Raw genomic sequence first — 14965 nt, forward strand, 5'->3', positions numbered from 1 at the left:
AAACATTAGCCTTATAGTTGTGGGACTCCTGGCAACCCCTTTGTCTCCTGGCAACCAATATTTTTGCACTGGTGTCAGTGCAATACTATGCAGAGTTATTCCGGTCTCAACCCTTTGATTTCACTCGTTTCCCCCATTGGAACCAATAGAGTTAGACTAGAATCAATGGATTTTGATGGCAGTCAACTCTGCCCAGGATTGCACTACCAGCCCCTGGCATGGCAGAGTGGAATGTCTCTCCTGCGTTTCTTGGTAGGGTTGCCAGGTCCCTCTTTGCAATGAGCGGGAGATTTTTGGGGCAGAGCCTGATGAGGCTGAGTTTTGGGGAGGGACTTCAATGCCATAGAGTCCAATTGCCAAAGCGGCCCTTTTTCTCCAGGGGAGCTGATCTCTATCGGCTGGAGATCAGTTGTAATAGTAGGAGATTAAGAAATATGTAGACAAGCTGGAACATGTTCAGAGGGAAACAAAGATGGTGAGGGGTCTGGAGACCAAATCATATGAGGAAAGGTTGAAGGAGCTGGGTATGTTTAGCCTGAAGAGGAGAAGACTGAGAGGGGATATGATAACCATCTTCAAGTACTTGAAGGGGTGTCACATAGAGGAGGGTGCTGAGTTGTTTTCTGTTGCCCTGGAAGGTCGGACCAGAACCAATGGGTTGAAATTAAATAAAGAGTTTCCGTCTAGACATTAGGAAGAATTTTCTAACAGTTAGAGCGGTTCCTAAGTGGATCTGGCTTCCTGGGGAAGTGGTAAGCTCTCCTTCCCTGGAGGTTTTTAAGAAGAGGCTAGATGGCCATCTGTCAGCAATGCTGATTCTTTGACCTTAGGCAGATCATGAGAGGGAGGGCACCTTGGCCATCTTCTGGGCATGGAGTATGGGTGACTGGGGGTGGGGGAGGGCAGGTAGTTGTAAATTTCCTGCATTGTGCAGGGGGTTGGACTAGATGACCCCTTCCAACTCTTATGATTCTATGAGATCTCCAGCTACTACCTGGAGGTTCAAACAAGGTGGCACTTTTGGCTTAACAATGCAAAACTAAAGCACATTATGCCACCAAAAAACTTGTGTATTGTGTAACCACAAAACGTTAACACATGTTGGCAGTTGCAAAAAAACATGCAAAACAACTGAATTACAACATGATAGCAATAGTCCATATCTAACACAATTTCTGACTGATATCAAAGTTCGTGTGTGTGTGTGTAAAGTGCCTTCAAGTCGCAGCCGACTTATGGCGACCCCTTTTGGGGGGTTTTCATGGCAAGAAACGAACAGAGGTGGTTTGCCAGTGCCTTCCTCTGCACAGCAACCCTGGTATTCCTTGGTGGTCTCCCATCCAAATACTAACCAGGGCTGACCCTGCTTAGCTTCTGAGATCCGACAAGATCAGGCTAGCCTGGGCCATCCAGGTCAGGGCACCAAAGTTCATAGATGCCAATAAATAAATGGGTTTCCGTTAGTCGTTCCCATTCCGCTCAGGCTTCTTCAATAAAAGCAGTTCGAAGATGCACGTTCATACTCGAAACATACGTTCCGGAACCAGGCACGTAGCCTCTCGTTACTGGTGGATGTCTCGCTGAGTCGTTTGGGCACTAGGAAGTGGTGTTGGTGGCTCACTACCTGCAGGTTGGCGACCCTGTTTCTTGACCAACTTCTTTTCCCTCAAGATAATTCACAGTGGGTAGCCGTGTTAGTCTGTCTGCAGTAGAAAAGGGCAAGAGTCCAGTAGCACCTTAAAGACTAACAAGAATATTTTCTGGCAGGGTATGAGCTTTCATGAGCCACAGCTCACTTCTTCAGATACAGCTAGAATGTGAATCCATCTGTCTTTAAGTAGAGGAGAGTGAATTCAGACAAGCATTAGTATGTAAATGTCAACAGTACGTAAATGTGAATAGCAGGCGTGATGGGATTAGGTGTGGTACGCAGAAGCGTCTGTGATGTTAACTTAATTTTTTAATGGGACCATGGATATTATTTGATCTAATCCCATATTTACACTTTCTATTAATTTTTTATTAGATGTTGATGTGTTAGATAGGATAAGAATATGTTAATTAAAATAGTATTGGGGTTAGCTCTGTTAGCAAAAGTTTATACAATTTATTTTAAGATAGAAGAGGGTGGGGGCGGGGAAGTCAACTTGCGAATAATGTAGTAATATTATAGAATTTTTGTTAATATTGGATACTATGATTTTATGTTGATATATTAAAATGAGTGTGTATATATATATATATAAGAAATAATAATAATATATATAAATATAAATAAATAATAATTATATATATATAATTATTATTTATGTATATTTATTTATCTTAAATAAATATATAATATAAATAATAAATTATATATATATATATATATATATATATATATATATATATATATATATATATATATATATATATATATATATATATATATTTTTTTTTTAAAGAGTCTGTGATGTCCAGGGGAGAGATGGGTGTGGAGGAATCAGCACTGGTCATGAGCCATGAATGCAAGGTTTTTAAGGTCACAAAGAAATCAGCATTGGTCATGAGCCCTGAATGCAAGGTCTTTATTCAGCCCAGGTAAATGCATTGTCTTCAGTTTGAATAGCAACTGTAATTCAGCAGTTTCTGTAATTCAGCAGTTTCACGAAAGCTCAGACCCTGCCAGAAAATATTTGTTCGTCTTCAAGGTGCTACTGGACTCTGGCCCTTCCCTTTCCCCTCGGCACCCTTCTCCCCGGGACTCCCGATCCCGCCTGTCCATACTCGCTTGGAGAAGGGGCGGCGGCAACAGCTCCCCGAGGGACGCCGCCGAGGGCCTGGGGCTCGGCGGAGAAGGGGCGGCCTAGCGGAACCGGAAGTGGTTGCGGCCACTGGGGGGGGCGGGGCGTGAGCGCGCGGCGCCGCTGGGGGGGCGGAGCGAGAGGAAGGGGAGGGGGGCGGGCGAGCGGGAAGCGCGCCTGGGTCCCGCTCTCGTCGGGCCGGCGGCTGACGGGGCTCCCGGGATGCGCTGGGGCTGCCGGCTGCGCAGAGGCCGCGGGGCATGGTGAGCGGCCCGGGCCGCCCGTTCCCCGCGGGGGCCCGGCAGGCGCTGGCCTCCCTCCTCCTGCTGCTGCTCCTGCTGCTCCGGCGGGACGCGGCGGCTCAGAAAGGTGCGTGAGGGAAAGGGGGGGGGAGGTGACGGTTGGGGGCGGGGGACACAAAACCGGCCTTCCCGCCTTTCTGAGGCGCCGCTGAGGGGGTGTGCCGCCGCCGCCGCCCCCCCTTCTGCAGCCCTCAGGTGCCGTCGCGCGCCCTCCGGCGGGGGGGGGGGGCGAGGAGGAGGAGGAGTGCGCGGCTTCGGTTCTGACCCCCACCCCCTTCGACTCTCCGCCTTGCCCCCCCCGCCCTGACTTGAACCCCCCCAGCGTCGTTTCGAAAGGACAGACCGCTGAGTCTCCCCCGCCCCCCGGCTCTGGGGTCGACGCTTTATCTCCCGATTTTGTGCCGTTCTCTGGTGTGCGCGTTATGCACCGGCGTGCTCGTTGGGCCGTGGAACTCCCTGCCCCAGTGAGGGGGGCCCAACTTGGAAGGTCTTCATTCACAGTGGGTCGCCGTGTTAGTCTCTCTGCAGGAGCAGAAAAGAGCAAGAGTCCAGGAGCGCCTTAAAGACGAACAAGAATATTTTCTGGCAGGGTGTGAGCTTTCGTGAGCCTGTCTGCAGTAGTAGAAAAGGGCAAGAGTCCAGGAGCACCTTAAAGACTAACAAAAATGTTTTCTGGCAGCTTTTGTGAGCCACAGCTCACTTCTTCAGATACAGCTCGAATGTGAATCCATCTTTCTTTACGTAGAGGAGAGTGAATTCAGATGGATTCACTTTCTAGCTGTATCTGAAGAAGTGAGCTGTGGCTCACGAAAGCTGCCAGAAAATATTTTTGTTAGTCTTTAAGGTGCTACTGGACTCTTGCTCTTTTCTACTATTGGAAGGCTTTAAGAGGGGAGTGGACATGCTCATGGAGGAGAGGGGTATCCATGGCTATTAGTAAAAATGGATACTAGTCATGATGCAGACCTGTTCTCTCCAGGATCAGAGGAGCAGGCCTATTATCTTAGGTGCTGTGGAACACAGGCATAGGGTTGCCAGGTCCTTCTTCACCACCGGCGGGAGGTTTTTTGGGCGTAGCCTGAGAAGGGCAGGGTTTGGGGAGGAGAGGGACTTCAATGCCATAGAGTCCAATGGCCAAAGCAGCCATTTTCTCCAGGGGAACTGATCTCTATCGGCTGGAGATAGCAGATCTCCAGCCACTACCTGGAGGTTGGCAACCCTATTTCTTTGCCAACTCCTTTCCCTCAGCAGCCTTCTGCCATGGAGATCTCCAGCCACTACTTGGAGGTTGGGGGGAGAAAAAGGCACCACTGTACTAATATCAAGGAGATAAGGAATTCAGTACAGAGGCAACATTATATGCAAAAGTGAAAATAGTATTTATACAGTGATAACTTATACAATTGAAGTACGAAATGACTATACAAAAAGGATAGTATTCCATTAATTACAAAGTTCATAAAATAGTTGAAAATCTCATAAGAGTAAGGCCAGTCTTCAATTGCGACAAGTCCAAGAAACGAAGAGGGATTAGTAACGGCAGTTACAGTTTCAAAACTGTTGTGGAAATATTTGAATATGACAAGCTAGAAGAGGTCTTTGTAGGACTGAGGAAGTCTCTGTTGGAGCTCGAAAGGATCATCTCCTCGTTACGAATCCCTCTTCGTTTCTTGGACTTGTCGCAATTGAAGACTGGCATTACTCTTATGAGATTTTCGACTATTTTATAAACTTTGTAATTATTGGAATACTATCCTCTTTGAATAGTCATTTTGTATCTCAATTGTATAAGTTATCACTGTATAAATACTATTTTCACTTTTGCATATAATGTTGCCTCTGTATTGAATTCCTTAACTACCTGGAGGTTGGCAACCCTATTTCTTTGCCAACTCCTTTCCCTCAGCAACCTTCTCCCCTGGAGATCTCCAGCTACTACCTGGAGGTTTAGAAAAACAGTACAGGAAACTGTATATACACAAAGTGCAAATATTTATAAGCTACTGAGGTGAAACATAGACCATATACGTGACATATATACAACACAATTATATACAATATGTACAGTTCACACAAAAAATGTAGAGAAATTTCCAAAGGTCTCAACTGAGTACCACAAATATATAGAGGAAGTTCCAAAGGTCTCAACTGAGTACCAAATGAATGCTACTATTGAAATCCTTGTGTAAAGTTCATATAGAGCCACAATCATCGATGGATACGGCCGTTTCAGATCCACAGCAGTGGAAATCTTTCTTCAGTCCTTCTAAAAATTAATATATTACCATCAGTATATAAATATATAAAGATTATGACTATGAAAAAATGAGTCAAATTCTTTGACTTCAAGAATGTATATATCTGAATGCACTATCTTATCTTTGATAGACTGCGTTTTGCGGAAGCCTATACGGGGCAAAACGCAGTCTATCAAAGATAAGTGCATTCAGATATATACAGGGATGTTTCAGGCAAATCTATTGTGGGACACTATAAGTGCCATAAATGCATGGCATGTGATCTATGTCTTGAAGTCAAAGAATTCAGGAGAACTGATAGTGATTTTGTATTCAAATTGCAGTCCTTTACCAACTGTGACACGCGTTTCTGTGTTTACTGTTTGCGCTGCCCGTGTGGCAAATTTTACATAGGCTCATCAATTAGACCAATTAAAATGCGCATATTGGAGCATAAATCCAGGATACGGGCCAAGATAGTATCTGCCCCGGTTGTAGAACATTTTCTCGAGATGCACCATAATGAAAATGAGCTTCGCTACTTTGTAATCTGGCGACTGCAGAGGAAACGTTTCAATATAGGTGACAACGAAAGATTGTTAAGGCAGAAGGAGGTTTTCTTCATTCACCTTTTGAACACGATGTCTCCAAATGGATTAAACCTGGATAATGATTTTTCTTGCTTTCTATAGGGCAAAGCCAATGTTAAAATGCTGCTAAAATATACACTGTCACTTTAAGAATTCCAACCAACTACCCACCACAAATTGCATTATTGGGGTTGCCAGTTTGTGACCTGAAGCATTACTCTTTACCCTTAAATGGTGGACTATATGGTATTATACTAGGATTGCCAGTTCTAAGGTTGCCAAGCTCCAGGTGGGGCCTGGAGATTTCTTACTTTCTATAGGGTAAAGCTGATGTTAAAATGCTGCTAAAATATACATTGTCACTTTAAAGAATTCTAACCCACTTTGGGGATGCATCATCAGCAACACCTGGGTTTTCCTATGTATCTGATTAAGACTCTGTTCTAGTTTACTAGCTGCACTATGTGATGTACTTTACTGACGTCTGATTGCTCATACTTACCCTGTGTGGGAAGGAATGATGAATATGTAACATCACTTTTGTATTGTAAGTATATTGTATTGACTCATTTTTTAATAGTCATAATCTTTATATATTTATATACTGATGGTAATGTATTAATTTTTAGAAGGACTGAAGAAAGATTTCCACTGCTGTGGATCTGAAACGGCCGTATCCATCGATGATTATGGCTCTATATGAACTTTACACAAGGATTACAATAGTAGCATTCATTTGGTACTCAGTTGAGACCTTTGGAACTTCCTCTATATATTTGTGGTACTCAGTTGAGACCTTTGGAAATTTCTCTACATTTTTTGTGTGAACTGTACATATTGTATATAATTGTGTTGTATATATGTCACGTATATGGTCTATGTTTCACCTCAGTAGCTTATAAATATTTGCACTTTGTGTATATACAGTTTCCTGTACTGTTTTTCTAAACCTTTTGGTACGAGTACAGAGGTGCCGTTTTTCTCCCCACTACCTGGAGGTTGGCAACCTTACACAGGCAGGATAATGCTGGTGCAGTCGTCTTGTTTGTGGACTTCCTAGAGGCACCTGGTTGGCCACTGTGTGAACAGACTGCTGGACTTGATGGACCTTGGTCTAATCCATCATGGCCTTTCTTATGTTCTTAAGAGTCAGGGCACCATACCCTACCAGAAATTTTGTTAGTCTTTAAGGTACTACTGGACTCTTGCTCTTTTCTACTGCTACAGACAGACTAACACGGCTACCCATCGTGGTGTAAGAGAGGTGAATCTGCTCCACAGAACAGGCAAAGGCCAGTAACCCAAGGGACATGTCTTGAAAAGGTTGTGTGAAGTAGCCGGCAGCTAAAATAATAATGTTGACTGCATGGACATTGTAATGAGTAGTGATGCTCCATGCCTGCAAGCCCACCGCATGTAGAAGGAATCTGTAGTGGCTGCAGCTTCACAGCATGCATGTGCAGCAATTTAATGCAGGGATTTGCAGTTACGTTTGAAAAATGCTGCCCTTTTTGCAAGGCACCCAGGGCAGTAAACATGTTTCTCTCCTAGGTATATTACGTGCCACAACCTACATGGAATAAATACTAATTCCTGTGCAGAAGTGACTGCTGGCTAGCCATGTGTGACCGTTGTCAAATGTCATGGTTCAGATATGGGCCATGAATAATACAGAGCCTTGCAGGGGGGTGGGGGGATTTAAAGAAGCAATACTTGAAATAATTCCCGCTTTCCTCCAACTTGACACTTAACAATTATAAAATAATAAAGTGCAGTGTCAGGAAATGATTTAAATTGCTTTTTTCTATTTAGTATTACTTTTTTTAAAGGCTTCCAAGTATAATGGAAATTTAGGGGAAGGGTGGTGAAAACAATGGTTTGGAGTAAGAAGTATCTGTATTCCTTAGTGCATGCCATTCTTTGGCTTTATAGGTGCATTTGGCTGTTGTTCTTATGTAATTTACAAGGTGGATTAAATGAGTTGAAGGCTAAAGTGTTATAAAAGAAGTAATATGATGCATTAGATGAGGTGTCACAATTTTTGGATTTTGCAGGATTGTTATTAAAACAATTTATCATTTTGAAATTTGTGGGTTAAATTTGATTGGTTCACAAACCTAGAACTGGTTATATTTGTAGAATTGTCTGTACAAGGGTGCATAGTGTGTGGGTATGTTTTATTAGGAGCTCTTGCTGATTTTTAGGGAAAGTATGGAGGGGATCTTCTTTGAGCCTTCCCCTTTTAAACTGTGAAGTCTTGAAGCAAGCCTGACTTACAAATCTGTGATTTAATCAAATTGTCTGTATGCTTTGTAATGGTAAGTTCTGGTTTCTGCATAATAAGTAACATCCACAGGATCCTTTTGTGAGTGTACACATGTGAAAACAATCCTAATGTGCCACCCACACAATTTGCTTGTAAATAAATGCAAAGAACAACACGTTGGCTTGCATGCATTTACAAGTAAATTTTTTTAAATGTATAAAAAGGAACTGTGTGGATAATCCATTCAGATGAAATTTTTTTTATACGTACACATGCTGGAATCACTCCAGGATTCATCTCATTGATGCAAAATATTAAATTGGAACTTCTCCCAGGCCTGTTCAGTTGGACACGCTCCAGGATGCAATAAAGACAGATGGTTCTAGCAGTTCCCCACACTGTCCCCAGAGGGAGAGGGAGGAGAGGTGGGGGTGGAAGCAGGTAATAGGAAAATGGAGGGGACCTTGCAGAAAAAATTGCAAACATTAAGTGTTTTCCAGTACAGAAGGTCAAGAGTTTATCAACACAAGAGTGGGATGTATAAAACCTCCTATTTTACATGAATGGATGGGATTGTGTGTGCCTGCAAGAGTGCATATTAGGAGAAATTATGAAGAGGAGGAACAATCGTACTTCTCTTGACACCCTTGGAAAGCCTACCTCATGCTCTTTGTTTGAGAAACAGGATACCATAGGGAAACTTCAGTAACCTGCGAAGTTTGATTCCTACCATGGCTGTTACAGTTCCACTGGTGAAGACAAAAAAAATCCAAGTCCACCTTCTGTTTAATTCTGTATCAGCAGTTATATTTGCCTACTCTTGCACCAGCTAGTGAGGATATGAAGAATGGGGATGCACTTGCTGTTGAAAAGAGTGGGCAGCCATCTGCTCCAGGTGTGCATTCTGGTGCGCATCTGAGTGATGCTCACACTGTTTAAAAGCAAGGGTATCTGAAACAGTGCAGCATTTCTTTGGTTCTCTGAGACATGGACTAGAAAACTGGAAAAGTTCTGCTGGGATGGATAGGTTTTGCACATCCCTATTTCCACCTTAGTGAAATTATTAACTTCTGGTGGGAGAATGATCAAAGGCAATTAATGTGTGCTTTTCTTTTGTACCTGGAAACAGGGAAACTGAATGCTCAATTTTTTTAATGTACCTGAAAGGTAACAGAACCTAAAATTTGTGGGGAAAACTTCCGAAACGTGGTGTAGTGGGGACATCAATTGGATACGGTCATCCCTGGGTATAAGCTCTATAGTCAGGACAGAGAGGAACATGTTGGGGGAGGTGTTGTATATCAAAGAGGGTATTGAGTCAGATAAGTTAGAAAGCATTAGGGGAATGAACCTATATGACTATGCACTGGAACAGAGAGGCAAGGAGAAGGCCATGTGACGAATATAGCTGGTGTAGGGATATCGTGGGAAATGTGGTTTGATAAGTATGAAGTTATATATGGGTTCCAAATGTATGATCCCACACAGGAGTCCTGCTGCCATGTTTATCAACTGTAGTCAGTCAAGAATACTCCTCCTTCACTTCCATGACAGATGTAATATACTAAGACACTCATACATTCTCCTGCCCCTACTACAGCTGTCTAGCCTTCATTTCACTTATTGTAATGTGAATGCTGACATCACAAATGACTGGGTTGCTGCAGTATCCTAATGGAACAGCCTTGGCCACTTCTTCTGCCAAGAAATACCTGGAGCCTAATTCTACAGAATTTGGCTCCAAAGTAAGTTCACTAATTTCAAAGAAGTAATTAGGCTTCAAACTAAGTTCACTAATTTCAGTGGGACTATCAAGCACGCGAGTTTGCATACGGTTTCATTGTTAGATAATGAGGAGTTTATATCTGGCTGCGACTTGGAAAATCCAACATATATTGTGCAGCATAACATTACAAAAAAAAGTATCCTTTTTCCATTCAGCACAAGAAAATTTTCAACGCTGTCAGTCTTTTAATGAATTTGACAGCACTCATAAAGCTTTACTGCATCAACACCATTCTTCACTAAGGGCTTATTACAGATTGTTGAACAGATTTTCTATATGCTTATCCACTTTTGAGCTCAGCTGTTTTGTGAATTCAGTTTTTCTCATTAGCGGCCTCTTCTTCCTTAGATGCCAACTATTATGCATTGGAAACCAGACTGTTTCCTAAATGGTTATAAACAAACCCTCTTGGGAAAATAATGACATATGACAAACTGCACGACAGCAGAACTCTAATAGGACGTGAGAGTGGATCACAATACAATTTCATAGGCTACAATATATATCTTCCTCATCATTATGCACATTATTGGTTTTCTTTTGTAATTCTGATGTCCCTGTGGTACCTATAGCAATCACATTAAAAGCCACATTAAGACCGCCTTTAATGTATTTATAGCAGTCTTTCAGTACTCTTCAGCAGCTGGAAATTGTCCACATAATATAATCAAAAGGTCATGTTTGTGGAATTCTATCTTTTCAATAATCATTCAGCCATCATGAGTGCTAAAGAGTACACAGCTGTTAAATCTAACATCAATTCCCTGTAACAAAGAAGCATAAGATACTGCATAAGGTGTAATTTTTTAACCTATTAAAGTGAATATTAGCTTTGCATAGATTCCTTTGCATAGATTATACTCTGTCGATGACTTGGAGAATTGTGAGGTAAAAGACTCAAGGGAACTTGGGTTTCGCATATGCTGTCACCAGCCCCTTCTGTTCCTTCTGGTTGGGCCCCAGAAGTTTGGAAAAAACCTGCTTGGTGACGCTGCCGCTTCCCCTCCCATGGGTGCCGAAAACCTGTTTTCAACAGCAACTCTGAGAGTACCTCTTCTAAATAGAGTAATAAGCCTCACACTGTGTCTGCATTGCCGTTTAAAGTTTCCACCTAGTTTGTGCACCTGCCGGCTTGACTCCGCAAGCTAGTGCAAAAGCTGTCTCCCACAACACTGCTCGTTCAAGGTATCATGCTCCAGCAATAGCATGGTGATCCACTGCCCTTCCTCATCCTTGGTAGAGCATTAGATCTGCATACCGAAGATCCCAGGTTCAGTCCAGTAATGTGGCCTTTCTGAAAAAATTAGAATAGGAAAATTTTCCCAGAAAACTTTTCAGAAAATTATCCAATGCTTCAGAGTGTGAATTGATTTAACATGTTTGCTTTGCCTTAGCGAACAAATTCAAGAAGTTCCTCAGGTTAATTTCGTGTCCCAATGGCAACAAATACTATTTAACATAATAACAATTTCAGCCTTTTTTTATTTGACAGGCATAGCCAATCGGGTTAAATGGATAACTTGATTTTTTAATTGGTTCTTGTGGGTTATCCGGGCTGTGTAACCGTGGTCTTTGTATTTTCTTTCCTGACGTTTCGCCAGCAGCTGTGGCAGGCATCTTCAGAGGAGTAACACTGAAGGACAGCGTCTCTCAGTGTCAAGTGTGTAGGAAGAGTGATATATAGTCAGAAAGGGGTTGGGTTGAGCTGAATCATTGTCATGCAAAAAGTATCAAAGGTACTGTGCTAATCATTGTCCTGTAAGTATCCAGATAATGTGCTAATGAGGGTGTGGTATGTTAATATGGAACCATTGTATCCTGAAGTGATCTGTTAATGTGTGAAATCCAAAGCTAATCTGCATGGCTATTGTTGACTGTAGTCTTTGTTAGTCTTGAGGTTTTCAGGACAGGAAGCCAAGCCTTATTCATTCTTAAACTCTCTTCTTTTCTGTTAAAGTTGTGCTGATGTTTATGAATTTTAATGGCTTCTCTGTGTAATCTGACAAAATAGTTGGTAGAATTGTTCATTCTTTCAGTGTCTTGGAATAAGACCCTGTGTCCTGTTTGTGTCAGTCCATGTTCAGCCACTGCTGATTTCTCAGGTTGGCCAAGTCTGCAGTATCTTTCATGTTCTTTTATCCTTGTTTGTATGCTGCGTTTTGTTGTCCCGATGTAAACTTGTCCACAGCTGCAAGGTATACGATATACTCTTGCAGAGGTGAGGGGGTCTCTTTTGTCTTTTGCTGATCGTAGCATCTGTTGTATTTTCTTGGTGGGTTTAAACACTGTTTGAGGTTATGTTTTTTCAAAAGTTTCTCCATCCTATCAGTGACTCCTTTAATAAATGGTATATCGATGAGAATGGGTGGATGCGTGAAGCTCTTTAACGTTCTCTTCCCCTGCCGACTTCCTGCTGAAGAAAGGCTGCTCACAAGCCATTTTTACTCCCTCTGAAAATGTACAGATACCTGTATCCCCCCCACCCGAAATTTGGAATGGCTTTTTTCCTCAATAAGGAAACAGCAGGAAAGAAGAGAGTATTAAAGAGCACTCCTCCCTCCCAACCCCCCTGCCTGCCTACTGATCTCCCTATTGAAAAGGCAGCCCATACGGCTGCATTTGGAAAAGAAAGCAATCTTTTAAAATGACCACAATCCTAAATGTAACACACAGATCTGTTCTGAGTTGTGTTGTAGTCCTTTCCCCCCCCCAGTCCATAGAAAGGTGAAGGTTGTGGGTATTCTTTGTCATCCGTTCGTGAAAACTAACTATTCTAAAATCAGGTGGGCATCTTTGGCCATCCACATTTCTCTTCAAAATATCCATCAGTTAGAATTGTATTTCCATATCTTGGGGCTTCTTTAATTCATACCAGCTGATAAGCAGATATATACCAGATATCATCCTAAAGTTATACTTCTGAACTGTCATCAGGGACAGGTTGAGATGCCTTTGGTAAGGAGAGGGAATAGTTCTGGTTTTCATGCACAAATATTAGTGTGCCTTCAAAACAAAGTAGGAGCTGTGCTTCTGCCTGCAGCATAATATGAAAGGGGAGTGCTTGCACATCTCTCCACAGTGGCAATGCAACACTCCTTACTATAAGTGTTACACAGGACACACAAACTGGGGCACTTGAAGTTTCATCATCTTCAGATGCAATAAATAAAGGCTAAAGCCATACTTAGGATCCTTAGAAAGCTCATATGTGTGTGCAAGAACTGGTGAGACTTACTTCTGAAGGCCTAATAAAGATGTTTCCAAAATGAACAAAACTCTAGGGGGGAAAGGACGTGCTTATTAGATTGATCCACTTGTTTCCTTCCAAATTGAACAATGAAGGGAGCATACAATCATTGGTCCAAAATTATGTGCAAATCTCTTTACACTGTATCTTTGATAATCTGGTTATTCACAGGAATCCATAAATGCAGTCACTTGTAGTGGCTGGAAATTTAATTCTGACAGTATAGTAAACTATACTGCATATTGTAAAGTAAGTGAAATCCTATTCTGCCCATGTTGAAAACACTGATATGTTTATCTTCCTAGCAACAAAACTGGTTTTCTGAAAAAAAGTTTGCAGCTGGAGTATCAGGAAGAAACACTGTTTTATCTGCATACTTGCAAATTATGTGCGTCTAGAATTTGGGATCCATGTAACATGAGGCTTGTTTTCAGGGATTCCACGGAGAGCACCTCTTCCTTATTTGGTAATGAACACAAAGGAGATTTCAACCTTGAGTCATAGTGCAACTTGGTTCACTCATAGTCAGCATGGTATTATCAATAGGGGCTTAGGAATTTGTGGTTGTCTTCCCATCTCATAAACATTACTGTGATTCTTTGTGTTGTATTACGCCTCTGTTTAAAATTACATTAATTGGCAAGACTATGAAGTAGAAATAAGAATTCTTTGTAAAATCTTATTTTAATGCCATTAATGTTCAATTTGAGGTTACTCTCTCTGTTGGTGATGATAGCTGCCAAGGTAAAAGTAAGGGCATCCTGTCTTCACCCCGGATCTGGTTGTATATGTACTTTTTAAAAAAATTAGGTGAAGTAGTTGAATATCAGCAGTTGATTAGTTTCTCTTCTAATTGTGTTTGGTATGAGTGGCTGATTAGTAAGTTTTTCCTCTGTGGGCTTTTGGGGTCTTGCTTTACCTAGCACAAATGAGTTATTTTGCTTTTTGCTGCCTCATCAGATGACTTGCTAGGGTTTTGTGCCTTCATATTGGCAGTTCGTGGCTTACTCCAGTCTAACCAGTTCAGCCAAGAAGAGGGCGGGATACAAATTGAAATTAGATACATACATACATACATACATACATACATACATACATACATAAATGGTTGGATCCAACCAGCTTTTGTGGCGTAGGGGGTGTCTCATTTGGCCACCCAAAAAAGCTGCGCTGGGAATCAAGGGGCTTGAATAAACAGAAGACATGTGGTAAGGGGGTTGTAATAAAGAGGAGAATTGGGTTCAGTTGAGCAAAACAGTTGGCTGGATCCACCCCAACAATTTATCTGGTTAACTTTGAAAAATCTAATGTATATTAACATACTAATGAAAATTATGCATGGCCATATAAGTATTGTGATTTAACAACTGAGCCAATAGCAGCTCCAAAGGGAAGTCTGAGGATGTGAAAACGGTGTGTGGGGGGAATAGCCTGGTGCCACTTGCAACCAGAAAAGGGCTGGTATGTATATGGGAGTCACAAAATTCCCATTGTATGTTTGATACAAAGTCCTTGTGCTGTCCTTCAACAACTATGAGGACATTGTAATGTGTAGTGGGACATAAGCATGCATAGGATTACAGCCTTGAATAGCTCTTTGGCTTTAGTATTATTTGCCAAGGACTGTATATTATGTGATCCAGCGATAATCTGCTATACATTTGTCAGCCATGAAAATTTGAAATTCAGCTTTTCATGAAATTGAGATATGGAGGAAGATATTTTAAAAATGTCAGAGACGTGGCCTGCTG

At 42.0% G+C, this 14965-nt stretch overlaps 1 protein-coding gene across 2 annotated transcripts in view; it reads left to right on the forward strand.

Moving 5' to 3' along the window:
- The first annotated feature begins 3046 nt into the window (after positions 1-3046).
- The window catches only part of DCBLD2 (discoidin, CUB and LCCL domain containing 2), a 37391-nt gene continuing 25472 nt past the window's right edge, over positions 3047-14965 (forward strand). For both annotated transcript variants that reach the window (XM_056858441.1, XM_056858442.1), the window contains exon 1: positions 3047-3155. In XM_056858441.1, the coding sequence (XP_056714419.1) occupies positions 3047-3155 (109 nt within the window). The remainder of the gene's footprint in view (positions 3156-14965) is intronic.

The sequence above is a fragment of the Euleptes europaea genome, chromosome 12 (genome assembly GCF_029931775.1).
Source record: "Euleptes europaea isolate rEulEur1 chromosome 12, rEulEur1.hap1, whole genome shotgun sequence".
Classification (NCBI taxonomy): domain Eukaryota; kingdom Metazoa; phylum Chordata; class Lepidosauria; order Squamata; family Sphaerodactylidae; genus Euleptes; species Euleptes europaea.